The 25,618-nt window shown below is 38.0% G+C and overlaps 1 protein-coding gene across 1 annotated transcript in view; it reads left to right on the forward strand.

The window, feature by feature from the left end:
- The window catches only part of LOC106806630 (titin-like), a 165,642-nt gene that overhangs the window by 101,799 nt on the left and 38,225 nt on the right, over positions 1-25,618 (forward strand). The window contains exons 93-115 of the mRNA XM_014808636.1: positions 192-396; positions 735-839; positions 1,228-1,272; positions 1,629-1,754; positions 2,075-2,119; positions 2,358-2,383; positions 2,733-2,810; positions 2,999-3,203; positions 3,452-3,532; positions 10,168-10,449; positions 10,995-11,264; positions 11,812-12,093; positions 12,635-12,904; positions 13,583-13,864; positions 14,419-14,658; positions 15,206-15,277; positions 15,579-15,682; positions 15,821-16,002; positions 16,179-16,347; positions 16,533-16,698; positions 16,841-17,152; positions 17,610-18,476; positions 19,384-19,694. Coding sequence (XP_014664122.1) covers positions 192-396; positions 735-839; positions 1,228-1,272; positions 1,629-1,754; positions 2,075-2,119; positions 2,358-2,383; positions 2,733-2,810; positions 2,999-3,203; positions 3,452-3,532; positions 10,168-10,449; positions 10,995-11,264; positions 11,812-12,093; positions 12,635-12,904; positions 13,583-13,864; positions 14,419-14,658; positions 15,206-15,277; positions 15,579-15,682; positions 15,821-16,002; positions 16,179-16,347; positions 16,533-16,698; positions 16,841-17,152; positions 17,610-18,476; positions 19,384-19,694 — 4,725 coding nt within the window. The remainder of the gene's footprint in view (positions 1-191; positions 397-734; positions 840-1,227; positions 1,273-1,628; positions 1,755-2,074; positions 2,120-2,357; positions 2,384-2,732; positions 2,811-2,998; positions 3,204-3,451; positions 3,533-10,167; positions 10,450-10,994; positions 11,265-11,811; positions 12,094-12,634; positions 12,905-13,582; positions 13,865-14,418; positions 14,659-15,205; positions 15,278-15,578; positions 15,683-15,820; positions 16,003-16,178; positions 16,348-16,532; positions 16,699-16,840; positions 17,153-17,609; positions 18,477-19,383; positions 19,695-25,618) is intronic.

The following is a 25,618-nucleotide window of genomic DNA, read 5'->3' on the forward strand; positions in this document are numbered from 1 at the left end:
TTTTTCTGGCTGGATGTTACCGCATCCGTTGTGCATAAGACATTATGTATGGTGTCCTGCATACAATGGCCTAATATTGGTCGCTACATGTGATTGTATATTGAAAGGGGAACCAGCAGCATCTTTCTGTGAACATTAAGTCGAGCTATTCAAACTAATGTAATCTGTATGTTTTTTTTTATTTGCCATAGGTTACTGGCTATCCGATTCCAACAATCACCTGGGGTGTTGAACATGTAGAACTCACAGACTCTCCCGACTTTGAAATAACTTTTGAAGACAACGTGGCAGAACTGGTGATCACCCACGTCTACACAGATGACCAGGGCTCCTATTGGTGTAGAGCAGAAAATGAATATGGAGAAGACTCAGTTGCTGCCATGCTATTCGTGCCAAGTACGTAGCACAATTCTGTTGTGTATTCAGTGTATTTAAAAAACCGTTTGAACAAATCTCAATTCATCCTTAATCTTGATTAGGCCAAAGTTGATAGCCACGAAATCAAGAATTCACTGAAAACTTAAAAAGCCTTGTAGATTACGTGAACAAATTATTTGTCTAAGTGAATGTGTGCGTGGGCATGTACATCTGTGTTCTATTAAATTGTCAATGTGGGTCTCGTTTTTATGGTGGATACAGTCCATTAAAGGTGAGTAAATTGTCCTTATTTTCTTATCATAATGCTAGATAGGATAGGACATATATGTTTTTATTATATTACTTATATTCATTAGTGGAGCAAGAGGTAACTGTAGAAGAGGAGTTTCCTGAACATGAGATGCCAGCTAAAGAAGCTCCAGAGGAAATTACACCAGAGGTCACAGAAGTTGTTCCTGAGGGTAATTAATTTTCATACTCCCACATACATGTGCTCGTGCACAGATTTACACATTATAATAATATATATATATATATATATAAACTAAACAACCATTTTCTTTTGCTTGTTGATTGGAAGCATCATAAAGGAGCTTGTAATTGGAGTCAGTGTTTTCTCAATGCACATTTGTCCTGCCTCATTTCTGTGAGCATTGACAAGTATCATTCAGTCAGTGTATGAAATAACTAAAAAGTGAATTATAACATGAAAATATTCATTCTCTATTACACGATACAGTATAAGTACGTTCATGATTATAATTATCTAGCATTATACTTGCAGATTTACTGTGTATTGTAAATATTGACATACACACGAGCACTTGGTTTTCTCATTTTTTTATACAGTAATGGAAAAGAAGAAGCGGAAAAAGAAAGTCAAAAAACCTGAAGGTATGTGGCCGATAGACATGGAATAAAGCAGGTTTCAAACTAAATTTCATGCAGTCATTATTTTAACAGTATTGCAGGGTTTATGGAAATTAAAGTGAACTCTGAAAGCATTGTTTTCACAGAAATACCATGTAAAGAAGTGCAAATAGCTCTTCTAGTCATCTTGGAAATTGTTGATGAGGAAAAACCAGGTTTAGCTAACATAGGATATTAGGTAGTACATAATATGAATCATATATTGTATAATAGAATGATATTAGTCATAACAGGTTCATCAGTACTGAGAATACCTATTGCCTAACATGGTTTAAACATTAAAAATAGCAACACCTAATATTTTTACTCTCACGTCCCAGACGAGGTTCCTGAGGATATTTTGTTGGAAGAGGTACCTGAGGATATTTTGTTGGAAGAGGTACCTGAGGAGGAGGCACCCCAGGAAGTGATCGTTGAGGTTATAGAACAAGAAGCTATTGAAAGAGGTAGGGTCGATAGCACCATGTGAAATGTGATAATTTATTCAAGGTATTGTCCTCTATCGTATTATGTAATATCAGAGTGTAAAGTGTAGCCAATGCTGTTAATATAAATAAGTACACTTGTATAAACTGTGTACACTTGTATATTACAGGCAGTTGTTATGGCATTTTTAAAACGAGGTTATTATATTTCAAAAGAATGGGACAGTATTATTTTCTGGCAGCGCTATAGGTGAATAAGATTAATATATGTATATAGTAAAATGTTTCAGTTTGAATATTTTGGCTGTGAATGTTGATATTATTGATCATTGATTTTTTAGTTGTTGACAAGAAAAAGATCAAGAAGAAGAAGAAGCCTAAAGAAGGTAGGTATATTTACTGGAGATATGTTTAAGTGTACATAGATAAATGATACATAGATATATGCTAATATTTTTCAGGTATAAATAAGGTTTATATGCTTTTTCACATATGTTGAATGTCGTATGTCAAATGTTGTAATCATTTCTATTACTTATTATATTTGTTTTGTGTCATCGCATTGGTGTAATGTAGTTAATTGTAAAAAAATAATTTTAAATTGTATCATTTGTTCATTTGCAGAGATTCTTCAGAAAATGCCAGAGGAGGTATGAGTAAATCATTGTTGGGACATCATTTATAGCATACAAAAATCGAACAGAATTGCCATTAAACTATTGACATGTTAATATTTAATTGGCATCAACATGTAGTTATATGTTGGTTGGACTTTCATATGTTGGTTGGTTGGGCATTCAACGTTTTACTTTTATTACAACTACTAGAATTTATAACAGCAATGTAGATGGAAAATTCTTATTTTATTCAGCCACATGGTAATGACAAATACTGGGTGATTAGTTTTCATATGTAGATTTCTTCCAATAAGCTAAGATATGCAAATATGCCATAAAAGAAACTTTGGCCCCCTGCCTAAGTTGAGAATTTTTCTCACAGATGTTTGAGGCTCCGGAACTTACAAAGATTCCTGTTATCACAATCAAAGAGGGTGGGGAAGCACACTTTAAGACATACGTAAGTACTGGTGTAATCGTGTCTGCATCAGTAAGCATACAGGCACCGTCATTATTTCAGTAATGAAATCTTGCTTTGGAATGATCTATTCGGAACTAGTGTGTTATACATTCTTGTGCATGTGGTGTGATCAGGCTAGCAAATATATTGCATGTGCATTTATCATGATGCAATTTGTTTTACCATAGTTCACTGGCTATCCAGAACCAGTCATTACATGGTATGCAGAAAGCTTCGAAATCATGCCTTCAAAGGACTTTGAGATCATCTTTGAGGACGATTACACAGAGCTAATCATCAACCATGTGTACACTGATGATCAGGGCACTTACTATTGCAAGGCTTTCAATGAGGTTGGGGAAGCCACAGTATCAGCAACACTTATTGTGCCTAGTAAGTGTCACATATTAGTACAAGAGTTCTTATTTTTCAACGCATTTTCAAACTTTAAGTATGCTCACAAGTATCCATAATTATTATTCAATCTTGTCATTTATGAATGAAAAAGTAACCAGTACAATAATATATAAGTCAGAAAATTTCACTTATTCTTTAAATTTGTTTGTATGAACATCTAATAGCAAATCTGAATAATGTGTCTATGAACGTGCTCTGATGTTTTGTGTGTTTTGTCATTTTAGTTGAAGATTACATTGATGAATTGCCTGAAGAGTTGGCTCCAGAAGAGTTAACACTTAACCTGGAAGAACAGAAACTAGAAGGTTTGGCATGATGCACTTCTTCAATTTGTCTATAGCATTTAATAGCCATTTGTTTCCAGCAGCTAGGCCTCAAGTGTTGATAAACAGGTGTCTCTCTTTTTTTACTCTTTTTGAAATATTACTTGCAAGGCATCAGGCACAGATATTAGGGGAAAGAGTATTTATTATACAGAATATGTAACGTATATGCAGGGATGTCCACGTATGCCTTTGATTTCATGCAGTCGTAAAAGCAAAAAAATCAGTACTTAGTAATCAAAAGTATTAGTTATTTTCATGACAAACTTAGGGCAATCTTTTCGTTGCAACGTGTGTTGCAACATGCTCACATGAATTGCATCAATAAAGGTTGGGATGCGTAGGACAGTTATAAAAGGCAATGGAAATATATCAATTTAAATAGATAAGCAGTGTAAAATTAGGATATAAACAACAGTTTATATTTATATGATTACCAACACAAACAATTGATAGTAAAGTGGCTGAATTGCTGAGTGGAACCAAGGTAAACGATTTATAGTTTCCAATGAGCCACGATAATACTCATTAGGGATGTAAGATTGAAGGTAGGTGCAACTGAAACATTTGTGCATGCCCGCAGTCGTAAATAATACTCTTTAGCAACTGGTTCATTAGTCAGCCATGATGTCTCATTGGAGCATTGTCACTGTGCATGACATGCAAGGTGACAATTACATGAGACATGTCTGGCAGCTATGAACTTGGAAGTAATTGCTCAAAGAGTGTTCTATTTACAGAAATAGAAANAAGGCTACTATGTCCTTTACTGGTAAAATTTTACAGGTCGGGGGATGTTTTGCCAGAGTATATATCAACTTGTCAATTGCTTTTTACTACTACAATTTGCATTTCGGTATAGTTGTCACTTCATCCCATTGATGAACTGGCTGGAAACCAGTATATCCACCGAGTTTCTAACAATACGCTTGCAGAACCAGAGAAGCTGTTGCCAATTTAAATAGATCGGCAGTTCAAAATTAAAAAAAATAATTGAACGTATTCATCATGGGAAATATGATAAGACATAATTAAGCAAAACAAATTACAGCTAGTACTAGTTGATTAGGAGAGTTGCCCCAGTGGTAAGGGAGTTAAATTTTCCAATAGAAAAATATAAGTCTCTTCTGCCCCCACTGCAACATTGGCACAGTAGCGTATAAATGAAATGTTCGCCTCCTGCGCCGCAGTTGTAGATAAACTCCTTAGCAACTTGGTTCAGTAGCCCTGGCCATGATATCTGCATTGGAGTGTTGTCACTGCTGCATGAATGCACAGGTGACAATTAGATGGATATGTCTTGCAAGCCTCATGACATGGGAAGTGATTGCTCAAAAGAGTGTTGCTATTTACAGAAGCCAGAAATCACACGTGTAGAAAAGAAGAAAAAGAGAGAAGAAACGACAGCCAGGTACAAGAAGTTGTAGAAGGAACTTCCTCAACCCGAGGAAACACTGAAGAGCGTGGTTCTTGGGCAGGTTAAACCAGTTGAAGAGCGTACCAGAAGACGTCCTGAAGTGACTGAAGAAATAACTAAGAAATCATAATAAGTAACAGAAGAGGCAAACAGCTTCCTGAGGTCACTGCAGGAAGTCACTGAGGAATATCATCTCTGAACAAACAGTAAGAAGAGAAAACAGCTTCCAGAAGCGTACATATGTCCTTACTGTAAATTTTACAGGCGTTGGGAGTGTTTGTAGAGCTGATTATCACATGGCAAGGTTATTTAATACTACAATTTGCATTTGGCTATTCAGTTGTCACTATTCCGCATTGATGAACATGGCTGAAACATGTATAATTCACCGAAGTTTCTAAAAACAGCTATAAGAACACAGAGAGCTTGTTGCAATTTAAATTAGATCGCGCAGCTTCAAAAATGAAAAAATAATGAACGTATTATCATGGACATGCATTACTTTAAGGCAAACAAATTAGCTATACTATTGCAGTGCGACAGAGTTGCCAGTCTGTAGAGAGAGGTTAATATTTGTCCAACTGAAACAATATAAGGTCTATTCTGCCACTGCAACATTGACGGTTATGGTATAAATGAAAATGTCTCGCTCATGCGCACGCGTTGCTAAGATAGTATACTCCTTTACAGCAAAACTGGTTCATTAGCCTGCCATGATGTCTCATTTGGATGTTGGTCACTGTGCATGACACTGCAACCGGTTACAATTAGCATAAGATATGCTCTGGCAGTATGAACATGGAAGTGATTGCTCAAAGAATGTTCTATTTTACAGTAGCAAAGAATTCACACCTGTAGAAAAGTCAAGAAAAAGAGATGAAACCGAAGCCAGTAGAAGAACTTGCCTCACACCTGAGGAAACCACTTGAAAGAATTGTATGTTCTTGAGGTAAGCCAGTCGAAGAGCGCACCAGAAGGAGGTTCCTGAAGTGACTGAAGAAGACCATAACTGAAGAAAATTGTAATAGTAACAGAAGAGGAAACAGTTTACTGATGACGACGTATCACTGAGGAAGTAACTGCAACCAAATCATCTTTGAACAACCAACCGTTCAAGGAGCCGAACAACAGGTTCTGAAGTAGAATATGTCCTTACAGAAAAACATACGCATGCACTAGAATATTCTGAAATATATTATGCACATGAAAGAGCTCTTCACTACACGCTATGTGCAGCTGAGATATAATGTTTCACCTCTACTGCGCTGAATTGCCAAGTGTATATATCAGGCATCATTAGAATAGGATAAAAACGAGGGAGCTTTATACAATTTAACTCGCTGTCGCGAAGTTTAACTGAGCATATAATAAACGGTTTAGTCTTACACACAATCCTATTAATACCAAATAAATGAAACTCGAACTGACCGCTGTCAGCGCAGTGCTTGGCCCAAAGGTAAAATAACTACATTGTTTCAATTCAGCCTATATAAGACTTCTTTAGTCAGTATGATCTGAAAGGCTATAGCAGTAGTGGAAACATTTCGTCCATTTGCCCTGCAGTCGATAAATAATACTCTTTAAAGCTGCCTGTTCATTAGTCTGCCATAATGTGCTCTCATTGGAGTCGTTGTCACTGTGCATGACATCAGGGCGGCTGACAATAGACATGAGATATGCTCTGCAGCTATGAACATGAAGTTGATTGCCTCAAAGGAGGTGTTCTATGTTACAGAAGCAGAAGATCACACGTGATAGCAAAAGAAGAAAAAGCAAGAGAAAACCCGAAAGCAGTAGAAAAGTTGGTAGAGAACTTCCTCAACCGAGGAAACTACCTGAAGAGTGCTGGTTCTTGAGGTTAAACCAGTTGAAGAGTAGCCGAGTCAGAGGTTCCTGAAGCGACTGAAGAAATAACTGGAAGGAAATCGCTAATCAATAACAGAAGAGGAAACAGTTCCTGCAGGCACTGAGGAACAGTCACTGAGGAAATCATCTGGAAACAACGAGTAGAAGCAGGAACAGGTTCAAGAAGGTAAACAATGTCCATTACTGTATGATTTTACAGCGTCGGGGATGTTTTTGTAGAGTATTATATACATGGAATTGTTTTTACACTACAATTTGCATGTTGGTATAGTTGTCACTTTCCAGTTGCATTTGAAACTGGGCTGAAACAGTATAAATTCACAAGTTCCTAAAACAGCTATAGAACAGAGAGCTGTGTGCCAAATTAAATAGATCGGCAGTTCAAAATGATAAAAATAATGAACGTATTCAGTATGGACATGATTTATTAAGGGCAAACAAATGATAAGCTATACTAGTGAGCTAGCGAGAGTTGCTCCAGCTCAGTGAAGAGAGGTAAATTTCCAATGAAACGAATATAAGTCTCTTCTGCCAGCTTGCACCGTCAACTGTTTGATGCGGTAGGGTATAAATGAAAGCGCTCCTGCCGGCAGTTGTAGATAAATACTCTTATAGCAACTGTGTTCATTAGGCCTGCCCATGCATGTCTCATTGCAGTGTTGTTAATGTGCATGACATGCCAAGCCGTGCACAATTAGCATGACGATTATGTCTGGCAGCTATGAACATGGAAAGTGATTAGCCTCAAAGACGTGTTCTATTTACAGTAGCAGAAATCACACCTGCTTTAGAAAAGAAGAAAAAGCAAGAAGAAACCGAGCAGTAGAAGACTTCCTCAACCTGAGGAAATCACTTGAAGATGTTGTCTTGAGTGTTAAGCCAGTCGAAAGACCGGCTACCAGAAAGAGGTCCTGTAGTGAACGAAAAATAACTGCAAGAAATGTAATAGTAACCAAAGAGGAAAACGTTACTTGGAGGTACTGCAGGCAAGTAACTGCAGCAAATTCATCTTTGACAACCACATAGAGGAGGAACAGGCTTCCGTGAAGGTAGGAAATGTCCTAACTGAAAATTATTACATGACTGGTAATCTGAAATACATTATAACATGGAAAGAGCTTTCACTAACATGATGTGCAGCTGATACAATTTTCACCTTATTACTGCGGCTGAATTGCCAACGTGTATATATCAGGATCATAGAATAGCGTATAAAACGAGGGAGCTTTATCAATTTAACTCGTTCGCGACAGCTTTTAAAACTGAGCGACTATAAATACGTGTTTATTCTTTCACAATTATTAATACAAATTAAATATGGAAACTGAACTGACCGTGTAGGAGTGTTGCCCAAAGGTAAATAATAGCCAGTTTCCAAATCAGCCTATATAAGACTCTTTAGTGATTCGTAGGATTGAAGGTAGTAGGTATAGCCTGCGAAACATTGTGTCCATGGCCCTGCCAGTCATACAATAATTACTCTTTAGACAGCTGGTTCATTATTTCTTGCGCATGATTAGGTCTCATGTGGAGTGGTTGATCACGTGTGCATGAACATGCAAGGTGTACAATTACATGAAGACATTTCTGGCAGCTATGAACAGTTGGAAGCCGACTTGCCTCAAAGAGTGTATCTATTTACAGAAAGAGAAATGTACACCGCCTGTTGGAAAAAGAAGAAAAAGAAGAAGAAACGAAGCCAGTACAGGAAGTCTGTAGGAAGAACTTCCAGCACCAGAGGAAACCACTGAAGGGTTCCTTTTGAGCTTAAACCAGTTGAAGAGGTACCGAAGAGGTCCTGAACGTGACTGAAGAAATAACTGAAGGAATCATAATAATAACAGAAGAGCGAAACAGTCTCCGAGGTGCACTGAGGAACGTCACTGAGGAAATCATCTTTTGCAACAACCAGTAGAAGAGGAACAGGTTCCAGAAGGCTACATTATGCTCCTTTACTGCCTAAAATTTTACAGCGTTGGGATGCTTTTGTAGAGTATTATCACATCGGCCAAGTGTTTTTACCCCTACAATTTGCATTTTGGTATTAGTTGTCACTTTCCCTGAGGAACGGCTGAAACAGTATAGATTCACGAGGCTTCTAAAAACAAGCTAGGGAAGAACCAGAGAGCTGTTGCAATTTAAATAGATCGGCAGTTTCAAAAAATGAAAAAATAATGAACGTATTCATATGAATATGATTATTAAGGCAAACAAATTAAGCTATACTAGTTGAGTAGGAGAGTTGCCCCAGTGTAAGGGAGTTAAATTTTCCAATGAAACAATATAAGTCTCTTCTGCACTGCAACATTGACGGTAGGTATAAATGAAATGTTTGCTCCTGCGGCAGTTGTAGATAATACTCTTTAGCAACTGGTTCATTAGCCTGCCATGATGCCTCATTGGAGTGTTGTCACTGTGCATGACATGCAAGGTGACAATTACATGAGACATTTCTGGCAGCTATGAACGTGGAAGTGATTGCTCAAAGAGTGTTCTATTTACAGTAGCAGAAATCACACGTGTAGAAAAGAAGAAAAAGAAGAAGAAACCGAAGCCAGTAGTAGAAGTTGTAGAAGAACTTTCTCAACCTGAGGAAACCACTGAAGATGTTGTTCTTGAGGTTAAGCCAGTCAAAGAGATACCAGAAGAGGTTCTTGAAGTGACTGAAGAAATAACCGAAGAAATTGTAATAGTAACAGAAGAGGAAACAGTTACTGAGGTTACTGAGGAAGTAACTGAGCAAATCATCTTCGAACAACCAATAGAAGAGGAACAGTTTCCTGAAGGTAGAAATGTCCTTACAGAAAAACATTACATATGACTAGTATTCTGAAATATATTTTGACATGGAAAGAACTTTCACTAACGCTATGTGCAGCTGATATAATTTTCACCTTTACTGCACTGAATTGCAAGTGTATATATCAGGATTCATAGTATAGGTATAAAAACGAGGGAGCTTTATAAATTTAACTTGTTCGGAAGTTTAAACTGAGGATATAATAAACATGTTTATCTTTACACAATTATTAATACAAATAAATAAAATTGAACTGACCGTGTAGGAGTGTTGCCCGAACGTAAGATAATAGCAGTTTCCAATCAGCCTATATAAGACTCTTTAGTGATGTAGGATTGAAGGTAGGTATAGCTGGAACATTTGTCCATGCCCTGCAGTCATAAATAATACTCTTTAGAAGCTGGTTCATTAGTCTGCCATGATGTCTCATTGGAGTGTTGTCACTGTGCATGACATGCAAGGTGACAATTACATGAGACATGTCTGTCAGCTATGAACGTGGAAGTGATTGCTCAAAGAGTGTTCTATTTACAGAAGCAGAAATCACACCTGTAGAAAAGAAGAAAAAGAAGAAGAAACCGAAGCCAGTAGAAGAAGTTGTAGAAGAACTTCCTCAACCCGAGGAAACCACTGAAGAGGTGGTTCTTGAGGTTAAACCAGTTGAAGAGGTACCAGAAGAGGTTCCTGAAGTGACTGAAGAAATAACTGAAGAAATCGTAATAATAACAGAAGAGGAAACAGTTCCTGAGGTCACTGAGGAAGTCACTGAGGAAATCATCTTTGAACAACCAGTAGAAGAGGAACAGGTTCCAGAAGGTACATATGTCCTTACTGTGCAATTTTACAGCGTCTGTGTGTTTTGCAGAGTATTATCACATGGCAATTGTTTTTACTACTACAATTTGCATTTGGTATAGTTGTCACTTTCCCATTGATGAACTGGCTGAGACAGTATAATTCACGAGTTCTAAAACAGCTATAAGAACCAGAGAACTGTTGCAATTTAAATAGATCAGCAGTTCAAAATGAGAAAATAATGAACGTGTTCATATGGATATCATTATTAAGACAAACAAATACTATACTAGTTTAGTGGGAGAGTTGCTCCATGGTAAGGGAGTTAAATTTTCCAATGAGACAATATAAGTCTTCTGCACTGCAACATTGACGGTAGGTATAAATGAAATGTTCGCTCCTGCGGCAGTCGTAAATTATACACTTTAGCAGCTGGTTCATTAGTCTGCCATGATGTCTCATTGGAGCGTTGTCACTGTGCATGACATGCAAGGTGACAATTACATGAGACATTTCTGGCAGCTATGAACGTGGAAGTGATTGCTCAAAGAGTGTTCTATTTACAGAAATAGAAATCACACCTGTAGAAAAGAAGAAAAAGAAGAAGAAACCGAAGCCAGTAGAAGAAGTTGTAGAAGAACTTCCTCAACCTGAAGAAACCACTGAAGAGGTTGTTCTTGAAGTTAAACCAGTTGAAGAGGTTCCCGAAGTGACTGAAGAAATAACTGAAGAAATTGTAATAGTAACAGAAGAGGAAGTAGTTACTGAGGTCACTGAGGAAGTAACTGAGGAAATCATCTTCGAACAACCAGTAGAAGAGGAACAGGTTCCAGAAGGTAGATGTTTCCTTACTGAAAAATATTACATGACTGGTAATCTGAAATATATTATGACATGGAAAGAGCTTTCACTAACACGATGTGCAGGTGATATAATTTTCACTGTTACTGCACTGAATTGCAAGTGTATATTTTACGATTCATAGAACAGGTATAAAAAGCAAGGGAGCTTTATCAATTTAACTGGATCAGCAGTTTAAAATGAGGATATAATAAACGTGTTTATATTTACACAATTGTTAATATAAACAAATGAAACTCAACTGACCGTGTAGGAGTGTTGCCCCAATGTAAGATAAGAGCAGTTTCCAATGAGCATATATAAGACTCATTAGTGGCGTAGGATTGAAGGTAGGTATTACTGGAACATTTGTGCATGTTCTGCAGTAGTAAATAATACTCTTTAGCAGCTGGTTCATTAGTCTGCCATGATGTCTCATTGGAGTGTTGTCACTGTGCATGACATGCAAGCTGACAATTATATGAGACATATCTGGCAGGTATGAACTTGGAAGTGATTGCTCAAAGAGTGTTCTATTTACAGAAATAGAAATCACACCTGTAGAAAAGAAGAAAAAGAAGAAGAAACCGAAGCCAGTAGAAGAAGTTGTAGAAGAACTTCCTCAACCTGAGGAAACCACTGAAGAGGTGGTTCTTGAGGTTAAACCAGTTGAAGAGGTACCAGAAGAGGTTCCTGAAGTGACTGAAGAAATAACTGAAGAAATCGTAATAATAACAGAAGAGGAAACAGTTCGTGAGGTCACTGAGGAAGTCACTGAGGAAATCATCTTTGAACAACCAGTAGAAGAGGAACAGGTTCCAGAAGGTACATATGTCCTTACTGTGAAATTTTACAGCGTCTGGGTGTTTTGCAGAGTATTATCACATGGCAAATTTTTTTACTACTATTTGCATTTGGTGACAACTTTCCCATTGATGAACTGGCTGAAACAGTATAATTCACGAGTTCTAAAACAGCTATAAGAACCAGAGAACTGTTGCAATTTAAATAGATCAGCAGTTCAAAATGAAAAAATAACGAACGTGTTCATATGGATATCATTATTAAGACAAACAAATACTATACTAGTTTAGTGGGAGAGTTGCTCCATGGTAAGGGAGTTAAATTTTCCAATGAGACAATTTAAGTCTTCTGCACTGCAACATTGACGGTAGGTATAAATGAAATGTTCGCTCCTGCGGCAGTCGTAAATAATACTCTTTAGCAGCTGGTTCATTAGTCTGCCATGATGTCTCATTGGAGCGTTGTCACTGTGCATGACATGCAAGGTGACAATTAATTACATGAGACATGTCTGGCAGCTATGAACATGGAAGTGCTTGCTCAAAGAGTGTTCTATTTACAGAAATAGAAATCACACGTGTAGAAAAGAAGAAAAAGAAGAAGAAACCGAAGCCAGTAGCAGAAGTTGTAGAAGAACTTCCTCAACCCGAGGAAACCACTGAAGAGGTTGTTCTTGAAGTTAAACCAGTTGAAGAGGTTCCCGAAGTGACTGAAGAGTTAACTGAAGAAATTGTAATAGTAACAGAAGAGGAAGTAGTTACTGAGGTCACTGAGGAAGTAACTGGGGAAATCATCTTCGAACACCCAGTAGAAGAGGAACAGGTTCCAGAAGGTAGATGTCTTAACCTGAAATTAATACAACATTATAATTGTCAAAAATGTCTTTCTGGTAAGGTGCAATTCACTTATAGGATATAAATCCACTTTATATGTCATATTCATTGTGGTGCTATACAACTACACATTTTAAGAGTCATAGGACACATCTAAAAACAAAATGGAGATATGTGGTTCAAATTTGTAACTAAATTGAAATTAAAAGCGCATATCATCTTAGTACTATGCTTACTACAAAAACCACTTAGTGCACCTAAGCAATCAGAATAAGACAAATGTATGATGGTAAGTGAAATTATTTGTTCAATAAATTGCTACGTTGGGATATTTGCAATATACCATTGATGGTAAGTATTTGTGAACGTTTCTTCATGCCTGAGTCAGAAATAGTGCTCCATAGCTGCTTGTTCATGAGTCTGTCATTACGTCTCATCAGAACATTGTCTCAATTCAAAATGTTTAGTGAGACAATGTGATAAGACGTGTCTAACAGCTATGAACTTACTAACTACTTACTGCTAAATAATACTCTTTAGCAGCTGGTTCATTAGTCAGCCATGATGTCTCATCGGAGCATTGTCACTGTGCATGACATGCAAGCTGACAATTACATGAGACATCTCTGGCAGCTATGAACTTGGAAGTGGTTGCTCATAGAGTGTTCTATTTACAGAAATAGAAATCAAACCCGTAGAAAAGAAGAAAAAGAAGAAGAAACCGAAGCCAGTAGAAGAAGTTGTAGAAGAACTTCCTCAACCTGAGGAAACCACTGAAGAGGTGGTTATTGAGGTTAAACCAGTCGAAGAGGTACCAGAAGAGGTTCTTGAAGTGACTGAAGAGATAACTGAGGATGTCTTAATAGTAACAGAAGAAGAAGCCGTTGCTGAGGTTATTGAGGAAGTAACTGAGGAAATCATCTTCGAACAGCCTGTCGAAGAGGAACAGGTTCCAGAAGGTAAAGATTTTCCTATTGGAAATTATCACAACGTTGTGATTATACAAAATCTAACAACTGGTGCGCCTATAGTAATCATGAACTACCTTTATTGCTAGGATCTTAGCCTGGCTTAGTTGTAATTACCATGGCTGGGGAAATCTAGTTCTGTTTTTTTTCGATTCATAGAACATCTGTTAATATTACCATGGAGATATCTCACTTGAATATGTCAGTAACGTAAAATAGAATCTTCATGATTGTGTTCTACAAAAACTGATAAGTGCATCTAAACCAACAGAATAAGACAAATGTATAAAGGTAAATCAATAAAGCTCTTCAATAAGTTACTATGATGAAGCATTTGCAATACATCATTGATGGTAAGTATTTGTCAACACATTTTTCATGTCGAGCACAGGAAATAGTGCTCTGTAGCTGCTGGTTTATTAGTCTGCCATTACGTCTCATCAAAAGATTGTCTCAATATATAATGTTTAGTGAGACAATGTGATAAGACGTGTCTGGCAGCTATGAACTTAGAAGTGGTTGCTCAAAGGGCGTTCTATTTTCAGAAGTAGAAATTGCACACGTAGAAAAGAAGAAAAAGAAGAAGAAACCAAAGCCAGCTGAGGAAACCACTGAAGAGGTTGTTCTTAAGGTTAAACCAGTTGAAGAGGTTCCTGAAGTGACTGAAGAGATAACTGAAGAAATCGTAATAGTTGCAGAAGAGGAAACTGTCCCTGAGGTTATTGAGGAAGTGACTGAGGAAATCATCTTCGAACAACCGGTAGAAGAGGAACAGGTTCCTGAAGGTATATATGTCCTCACAGCATTATTACAACACTCGTCGTATTGAGTGTTTTTGCTGACATTATGATGAGCTTATTTATTTATGACTTTGCCTGTCGGTGATATAACCACAAACACAGATAAGTGTACACAATCCACGCAGGCAGGAGAGTTATGTAAAGGTACGTGGATAAACGTCTCTTAATTATACATTACTCATAATGTTTCTTTGTATTACCAAATTTGAGAGCTCTTTTTAATACATTGTTATGTTGAAAATGTATGAGGAATTTATAGTCAGATTGTATGTTAATATAACTTACTATAAAGAACTGTGAATATTATCACAATTATATTAACCGTGCATAGTTGCACGATGATGAGTGTAAGCATATCAGCTGCGTGATAATACAATTAAATATTATTTAATTATGAAGGAGCCATTATTCTTGCTATTATTTTTTTACTTAGAAATATGGTATGGTTGTATTATATGAAACGGTTGTGTTGTTATATTTTTGAATGTGACTCTGCTTGTGATATATCTAATATTCATGTGATTTGCTGTAGAAGAAAAGCCAAAGCAGACTGGTATGTCACCATATTTCACCCAGTTCCCCAGGGAGGTTGAGGCATACAATGGTAAGTGTATATGTCAGATTATTTAACAGTCAGATATTATTATTATTCGTGTGTAGGAAAATGTATATGATTTTATAACTATGTATGTTTTGCCATTCATGAAATAATTATATTTACAGTTTTTATTCACACATGACACATTTTTAAATGAAACTTGGTACTGCTTAGTAGGCCTACTGCTTGGTAGCTATCTGCAAGTACACAACCTCTTTTTCTATTTCTCTCATCACCTTGGACTATATTATCTACACTTACAGTGTTGAAGTAGAAGAAAAATGTAATTATGCTGTTAATTTTTCAGGTTATCCAACTGTTATTGAATGGAAATGCAAAGGTGTCCCTCATCCAGATGTCCAGTGGATCAAGGGTAAACTGCTGAAGCTCAAGCCAACCGACAAATACCAGGTAACCATCTATAGACTGATTACATTTGCAATAAATTGCAATTTTTTAAAACATGACTACATTTTACATAACTACGAACTTGTTTTAGTATTATTTGTGGTTACAATCATACTATAATATATCTTGATATTACTTTAGATCACATATGATGAAGAAACTGACACACACTTCTTCACGATCAATGATACAAGTGAAAAGGATGCCGGCCAATACCGATGTGAAATTGAAAATGATTTTGGCTTTGATGATATCGTGATGACTGTCACTGTTAAGGAGAAGCCAAAAGAGGAGGTCGACCATAAAAAGAGACTAAAAACAACGTAAGTGTGAGAAATGATGAAATTTGTTTCTATTCCATGTTTATTGACAAGCAGGTGATTTCCATGTTTTGTCTAATACTTGTCTGAAGACATCAGAAACATCTTTACTACGTTCAACATATGAATGATCAACGATTTTGCGGTGTTTCCTTTTATGTGTTTTGGCTTTTATATAGCGAGGTTAAGAAAACCATATTTGATGAAGAAGAATATAACTGGAAGGACATGTTGAAGAAAACTGTGCATGAGGACCTTGAGGATGTAGTGGAGGAGGACATCATTCGTCTTCGTGCTGTTATCTCAACAGCCGAAACTGAGGGCGAACTGCAACCTCATGAAGTTGAGGTATATTATATATAGACTGTTTATCATATTTCATTCACTGTATCTAATACGTTTTCCGTTTCATGTGTTGTTTCTTGTTTTTATTATTTGTATTATAGTAATATTATTTTAATACAATTTTCAAACATTATATAATAAGTCATTACTGTAAGATTAATCACTTTACTGGGACCTTTGTGTTATAGGCCATCTTCGAAATTAAAAGAAAACTAGAACAGCTGCCTGCCCCTGAAAAGGAGGTAGAGGAAAAACCTGAAGAGGTGCCCGAGAAGGTACAAGTACTACCAGAAGAACCAGAAGAAGTTCTTCTAGAGGTTCAACCGGAGGAAATGCCCAAAGAAGTTATTGAAGGTAGGATGTCAGTATGCTGTGTGCATGATTTCTATCTCATACGATATGAGTTAAAGTTAATATATTGATTTATCCTAAACATTAAGAAATGACACTAATTTCATGATGGCAATGCTGTAGTCAACACTTGTATATTTATTAGATGTTGAGGTGCAGCTAGAAAAGAAAAAGAAGAAGAAAAAGAAGCCCAAAAAGGTTGAAGATGTGACTGAGGAGATTACAATGGAAGCACCAGAGGAAGAGCTTGAAGAAGAGGTGGTTGGTGAGGAGCTCGTCTTTACAACAGAGAAGGAAGAGGAATCTCCCGTGGAGGATGTTATTGAAGAAATTACACTTGCACCAGTACCTGTGGAAGAGAAGCCCATTGATGAGGTTACTGAGGAGGTTTTCGAAGCTATAGTGTTGGCTTCTACACCAGGCGACGAAGAGGAGATTATTGAGGAGGTTGATGCAGGTAAAAGCATTAGTAGCCTAGTATAGAAGTCTTTTTACAGCTTCTCCCCATCAGTTGCCATTTTACAACTTGTCACTTCTGTAATCATATCGCACTTACCAAATTGAGCAATTGTTATCATGATTAAAATAGAATAAAATGATTAGATATTTCCCAACTGGATTCTGTATAACTACTGCTCAGTGCTGTAGCCAGGATGATGGCCTCTTAACTTTATGTGCACGTCAACTAGGTCAAATGGTCAAACAACATTGGCCTTTAATCTGATAAGGAAAATAACTAGTATAAGAAAACTAACAGTAACAACAACTTTATATAATGAATTTTAGCAGAACATTGTTCATACTGGTCTAAGTATGAGTCTAATAAATGACAGGGAATGGCCGAGTTAAATTATTAAATAATATTATAATATATTAAATTATTAAGTTATTTAATTACAATATTATTTTCACAGAAATGGAGATTATTAAGCCTAAGGAGGAGAAGAAGAAGAAAAAGAAGAAGCCACAGAAGGAAGAACCGACAGAGGAAATCACAATCGAAGCTCCAACGGAGGTAAAGATCGTTGACGAAGAAGAAGAAGAATTTGTGATGGATGTTTCTGAGGTACCAGAAGAGGTGGTTGATGATTTCGTTCTCGAGGCTGTGGAAATCCCTGAAGTACACGAAGATGTAACAGAGGATGTAGCTGAAGCTGTCCTCATCCCCTCCCAGCCATTGGTTGAAGAAGCACCTGTAGAAGTCGAGGAAGAGGTGAGTCAGGCTATTATGATTACTACAATGCCAGAGGAGGTAAAAGCACCTGAAGAGGAAATAGGTGAAGGGTTTGTCATTGAAGTCCAGCCAGAAGCTCCTGCTGAAGTTGGCCTTGAGATTCCCACCGAATCCACACTTGAGGAGGTTACGACTCTGGAAGTGCCAAAGCCTGAGAAGAAGAAGAAGAAAAAGAAGCCAAAGAAGGAGGAGGTAACAGAGGATGTTACGATAGAAGCTCCAGTTGAAGCAGAAGTGGTCGAGGAAGTAGAGCAAGACATTGTGATGGAGGTGTCTGAGGTTCCTGAAGAGGTGACAGAAGAAATCTCAGAGCAAGTGGTTCTTCAGCCAATGCCTGAGTTTGACAAAACAGAGGAAGATGTTGAAGTAATCAGTGAGTCATTCTTGTTACCTTCAAAACCACAGGCTCTACCCACCTCACATGATGAAGAAGCTGAAGAATACATAGCTATAACTCTGAAACCTGAGGAAGAAGAAGTGGCTACAGTAGAGGAAATCACAGAGGAGGTTACCGTGGAGACCAGGAAACCCACTGTGGAAGAGGAAGGTAAGATTTTATATATATATATATATATATATATATATATATATATATATATATTGTGGAAGCTATTAGATATATGAAAAAAGATCAGAAGCTATTCTTATTGTTAAATGAACTAGAGTGGAAATAATTATTATTGACCTGAAATGATATCGCCTTTATATCAATAGTTCTTGTGAGCATCTGCACGTCTTACGCTTACTACTTTACTTAGCCAAAATTTAGTTATGGTAACACTGCTTGTCAACATCAACTACATAACATCTCATGGATAATGCTTACCAATCAGTGTCTCAATTTTAACTAACTCTTATTTTGTTTTGTTTTAACGTTTTTTTTTGTATTAATTTTTATTTTAACAATTCACCTGTTTGTTTGTATTTCGTTTTTCATACCATATTCTCTAAGAGAAATACTAACAGGTAATCCCAGTGCAGAATATTTTGCTGTGTTATATACATGATACGGAACATGTATACAGATATATTACTTACGTTTTGCTTACACAGTCTGTTGGTAACTTAGGGTAATTAATATAACATTCACAATCGCATGTATAATTTATGCATTATCTATTAACATATATAACTCGGCTTGCTTGAAAGTACTGTTAGAGATGATCATACTGTAGGATGGAGGAACTAATCACTGCCTAAAACCTACTGCTGAAATAGGAGCACGTGTTGATGTCCTTACTAAAACGCGAATGAGCTCATGCTTCTAATGCAATACTGCTAAAGCTACTCACAAAACTTAATGTATAGGATGGAGGAACTAACTACTGCCTAGAACCTACTGCTAAAATAGGAGCACGTGTTGATGACTTTACTAAAACGTGAATGAGCTCATGCTTCTAATAGAATACTACTAAACCTACTCACGGAACTAAAAGGATGTTGTTTCAATACAGTCGCCGAGGAGATCACGGTTGAAGCTATTACACCGGCTGAGGTTGGATTAGAAGTACCATATGATGGCGAGGTAAAGGAGGTCGACGTGCAAATAGAAGCTATTGCGCCCACAGAAGTGAGCCTTGACCTCGAACAGGAGCAGGAAATCAAGCAAGTGGAGTTGGAAATTCAACCAGTATCACCTTCCGTGGCTACGCTTGATATTTCCACAGAAGAAACCAAGGAAGTGGAGATGCAAGTTCAACCAGGCGTTCCTGTAGAGGTTTCCATTGACATGGCTACAGAAGAAACTAAGGAAGTTGAGATGCAAGTTCAACCAGGCGTCCCTGTAGAAGTTTCTATTGACATGGCTACAGAGGAAACTAAGGAAGTCGAGATGCAAGTTCAACCAGGCGTTCCTGTAGAGGTTTCCATTGACATGGCTACAGAAGAAACTAAGGAAGTGGAGATGCAAGTTCAACCAGGCGTCCCTGTAGAGGTTTCCGTTGATATGGCTACAGAAGAAACTAAGGAAGTGGAGATGCAAGTTCAACCAGACGTTCCTGCAGAAGTTTCCGTTGATATGCATGTCCCTCGGAGGTCGGCTTAGAATCCCAGTAGCAGACAACGTGAAGATGTTACGATGATGTACAAAGCCAGAACCCGACTGAAGAATCTGACTGTTGATTTCTTCCGAACTGAGTATTTGAAAAGTTGTGGAAATGTGCCGAGGAGGATGTGTAATGGAGGTTGCAGACGTTCCTGCAGTATCACGCTGATACAGCGTCGAGCAGAAGAAATCATGGCGTAGATATTCGCCTCACCAACAGAAGAGGTTACTGAAGTATCAGAAGAAATGGCCAGCACAATCGTTCTTCCAACCAAGCCAGAGGAAGTTTCCGCAAGAACTCGCAGATGCCACTGAAGCAGTTGAAGTCATTGTTAAAACAAAAGATGAAATCGCGGAAGAAATTGAGGAGGTGTCTGAGGAACTCGTTATTACTCCAAAACCAATAACGGTCGTTGAGGAAATTGCTGAGGAGGTTACCTTTAAGCCAATGACACAGGAAGAGGGAACAGGTATGTGTCATTTTGTTGTACCATCTGCGATATTTCTTTTCTACTTGTGATAGGCAACAAATAATGCTTTTGAAATTGGTAAGATTCATGTGATTATTGGCTATTACTATTGTGATATGTCCAACTGGTTCATTGGTAGTTTTATATTGTGACGAGGTTAATTAATTCTGTTTTTTAAAACTCAATTGGAAAAGTGGTAGATAATATACTCACACATGTGCCTCCTTCTGCATGATCAGTGGCAATTTAAAACCTGCAATTTTGCTATACAAAATTCAACATAACAGCTGGCTGCATCAAACGCCTATGGGATTTCCCATGTTTAATTATTAAGTGTATGATGTTTATGTTATGTTGATTTTCTAATTCATCGCAGATCAGGTGCTAACCTTATATAGGTATTTGCTTTGGCACAAATGCCTATGTGTTAAAACACGGGGTAATGTTAAATAACCGTAGCTGAACTATGATTGACATTCGCAACCATTTGCAATTAACATTATTCTTCTGCCAATAACTGAAGCGTAATCCTGCCACTATAGCTAATACCTACAGGCTTCTAACAAAGACTAAAATAGTCAATTAATTCCATGTGCTTTTAACTATTCACTTAACATCTGATTTTATAAAATGGTTTATATACATACTTACACAACAATGCATGATGCACATCACATTATATTTTTTAAAGAGAATGACCAAGTTTAATGACTTACAACTTAACCATGTTGCTGAGGCATGGGTTGGAGACGTATTGCGACACGAAAAGTACCGCAACTAACGTACTAATTTATAAATGCTAATTGTCGCATCAAGCTGAATGGATGTTATTTTCAATACAGTCCCGCGAGGAGATCACGGTTGAAGCTGTTACCCGGCTGAGGTTGGACTAGAGGTACCATATGATGGGGAGGTAAAGGAGGTCGACGTGCAAATAGAAGCTATTGCGCCCATAGAAGTGAGCCTTGACCTCGAACAGGAGCAGGAAATCAGCAAGTGGAGTTGGAAATTCACCAGTATCACCTTCCGTGGCTTACGCTTGATATTTCCACAGAAGAAACCAAGGAAGTGGAGATGGCAGGTTCAACCAGGCGTCGCTGTAGAGGTTTCTGTTGATGTGACTACAGAAAGAACTAACGGAAGTTGAGATGCAAGTTCAACCAGGCGTTCCTTACAGAAGTTTCCCGTTGATGTTGGCTACAGAGGAAACAAGGAAGCAGAGATGGTAATTCAACCACGATGTCCCTGGTGAGGTCGGCTAGAAATCCCAGTAGAGACACACGGTGGAAGAAGTCACGATGGATGTACCAAAGCCAGAACCGACTGAAGAATTGACTGTTTGATCTTCCCAACTGATATTGAAGTTGGTTGAAATTGCGAGGAAGGATGGTTGTAATGGAGGTTGCAGACGTTCCTGCAGTATCACCTGATACAGCTGAAGAAGAAGTCATGCTAGATATTCGCTCAAAACCAACAGAAGAGGTTACGGAAGTATCAGAAAAATGGCCAGCACAATCGTTCTCCCACCAAGCCAGAGGAAGTTTCCAGAACTCGCAGATGCCACTGAAGCAGTTGAAGTCATTGTTAAAACAAAAGATGAAATTCTGGAAGAAATTGAGGAGGTGTCTGAGGAACTCGTTATTACTCCAAAACCAATAACCGTCGTTGAGGAAATTGCTGAGGAGGTTACCCTTAAGCCAATGACACAGGAAGAGGTGACAGGTATGTCATTTTGTTGTACCATCTGCGATATTTCTTTTCTACTTGTGATAGGCACACAATAACGCTTTTGAATTGGTAAAGATTCATGTGAGTATTGGCTATTACTATTGTGATATGTCCAACTGGTTCATTGGTAGTTTTATATTGTGAAGGAGTTAATTAATTATGTTTTTAAACTCAATTGGAAAAATGGTAGATAATATACTCACCACTGTGCTCCTTCTTGCATGATCAGTGGCAATTTAAAACCTGCAATTTTGCTATACAATATTCAACATAACAGCTAGCTGCATCAAACGCCTATGGATTCCCCATGTTTAATTAATTTAAGTGTATATGTTTATGTTATGTTGATTGTCTAATTCATGGCAGATCAGGTGCTAACTATATAAGGTATTTGCTTTGCACAAATGCAATGTGTTAAAACACGGGTAATGTTAAATAACGACGACTGAACTATGACTTGACATTCGCAACCATTTGCATTAACATTATTCTTCCTGCAATAACTGAACAGCAATACCTGCCAACTATAGCTAATAACCTGCCAGTCTTATAACAACGACTAAAATAGTCAATTAATTCCATGTGCTTTTAACTATTCAACTTAACATCTTGATTTTATAATTGGTTATATACATACTTTTACAACTATGCATGATGCACATCACATTATATTTTTTAAAGAGAATGACCAAGTTTAATGACTTACAACTTAACACATGTTTGCTGAGGCATGGGTTGGAGACGTATTGCGACACGGGAAAGTACCGCAACTAACGATACTAATTTATAAATGCTAATTGTCGCATCAAGCTGAATGGATGTTGTTTCAATACAGTCGCCGAGGAGATCACGGTTGAAGCTGTTACACCGGCTGAGGTTGGATTAGAAGTACCACATGATGGGGAGGTAAAAGGAGGTCGACGTGCAAATAGAAGCTATTGCGCCCATAGAAGTGAGCCCTTGACCTCGAACAGGAGCAGGAAATCAAGCAAGTGGAGTTGGAAATTCAACCAGTATCACCTTCCGTGGCTGCGCTTGATATTCCCACAGAAGAAACCAAGGAAGTGGAGATGCAAGTTCACCAGGCGTTCCTGTAGAGGTTTCCATTGACATGGCTACAGAAGAAACTAAGGAAGTTGAGATGCAAGTTCAACCAGGCGTTCCTGTAGAGGTTCCATTGACATGGCTACAGAAGAAACTAAGGAAGTCGAGATGCAAGTTCAACCAGGCGTCCCTGTAGAGGTTTCTGTTGATGTGACTACAGAAGAAACTAAGGAAGTGGAGATGCAAGTTCAACCAGGCGTTCCTACAGAAGTTTCCGTTGATGTACTAACAGAGGAAACCAAGGAAGCAGAGATGGTAATTCAACCACATGTCCCTGGTGAGGTCGGCTTAGAAATCCAGTAGAGACAACGGTGGAAGATGTTACATGGATGTACAAAGCCAAGAACGCACTGAAGAATTGACTGTTGATCTTCCAACTGATATTAAAGTTGTTGAAATTGCCGAGGAGGATGTTGTAATGGAGGTTGCAGACGTTCCTGCAGTATCACCTGATACAGCTGAAGAAGAAGTCATGCTAGATATTCGCTCAAAACCAACAGAAGAGGTTACTGAAGTATCAGAAGAAATGGCCAGCACAATCGTTCTCCCAACCAAGCCAGAGGAAGTTCTCCAAGATCTCGCAGATGCCACTGAAGCAGTTGAAGTCATTGTTAAACAACAAGATGAAATCCGGAGGAAATTGAGGAGTGTCTGAGGAACTCATTATTACTCCAAAACCAACGACCGTCGTTGAGGAAATTTCTGAGGAGGTTACTCTGGAGACAATAGAGGACGACGGTCACAGGTATGGTATCGTGTTGTATTCTTTGCGATTTTTTTATTGACCTTATTATGGAAATTAATACGTCTACCACGCTCGTCAGCTGCTTGTGATCAGCAGATATTACTCTTGTAATCTGTCCAGGTGATTCAATTGGTACTGGGATATATAACTAGGTTATTTAATTCTGTTATTGATGTCAATCTGGTAAAATGATCAATTAATATACTTACACGTGTGCCTTTTCTTTGCACGCGCTATGACATTTTAAAATCAGTGATTTTGCTATGTAATTCAACATAACAGCTGGCTGCAGCACATGTCTATGAATTAACCATGTTTTAATGAATTCAACATGTAGGTGTGACGTTGACTATCAATTACGTGATATATCATTTCTTAAGTTCCTAACCTTACGCACGCATTGCGCAAATGCTGCGTGCTAAAACACCGGTAACAATCAGTAACCATGATGCCCCATGACCTGATAATCTCAAAATTTTGGCTCGTCTTAACATTATTGTTTAAGCAATGTATGTACAACAATACGTGTCAATTATGTCTGATATCGCATCAGCCATTAATATGAACACCAAAACTAGCATTAATTACTTGCCATTTTAGCTATTTAATTTAACATATTGACTTTATAGATACACATATATACTTACTTACACAACATAATGGCATGATGAAAATCACATATTATTTCTAAAAGGGGTGAGCAGAACTAATGACTGATAGCTTAACCACAATGCTAAAGCATGGTTGGAGACTTATTGGCGACACGGAAAAGTATCGCAGCTAACGATACTAATTTATAAATGCTAACTGGCGCATCAAGCTGAATGGATGTTGTTTCAATACAGTCGCTGAGGAGATCACGGTTGAAGCTGTACACCGGCTGAGGTTGGATTAGAAGTACCGTATGATGGGGAGGTAAAGGAAGTCGACGTGCAAATACAGCTATTGCGCCCACAGAAGTGAGCCTTGACCTCGAACAGGGCAGGAAATCAAGCAAGTGGAGTTGGAAATTCAGCCAGTATCACCTTCCATGGCTGCCCTTGATATTCCAACAGAAGAACACCAAGGAGGTGGAGATGCAGGTTTCAACCGATCGTCCCTGTAGAGGTTTCTGTTGATGTAACTAGCAGAAGAAACTAAGGAAGTGGAGATGCAAGTTCAACCAGGCGTCCTGTAGAAGTTTCCATCGATATGTCTACAGAAGGAAACTAAGGAAGTGGAGATCCAGAGTTCAACCAGGCGTCCCTGTAGAAGTTTCCGTTTGACATGGCCACAGAGGAAACTAAGGAGGTGGAGATGCAAATTCAACCAGGCGTCCCGGTAGAAGTTCTATTGATATGTCTACAGAGGAAACTAAGGAAGTCGAGATGCAAGTTCAACCAGATGTCCCTGTAGAAGTTTCCATCGATATGTCTACAGAGGAAACTAAGGAAGTCGAGATGCAAGTTCAACCAGACATCCCTGTAGAAGTGTCTATTGACATGGCTACAGAGGAAACAAATGAGGTGGAGATGCAAATTCAACCAGGCGTCCCTGTAAAAGTTTCTATTGACATGGCTACAGAGGAAACTAAGGAAGTCGAGATGCAAGTTCAACCA

This window comes from Priapulus caudatus, unplaced genomic scaffold, assembly GCF_000485595.1.
Source record: "Priapulus caudatus unplaced genomic scaffold, Priapulus_caudatus-5.0.1 Scaffold9, whole genome shotgun sequence".
Lineage (NCBI taxonomy): Eukaryota > Metazoa > Priapulida > Priapulimorpha > Priapulimorphida > Priapulidae > Priapulus > Priapulus caudatus.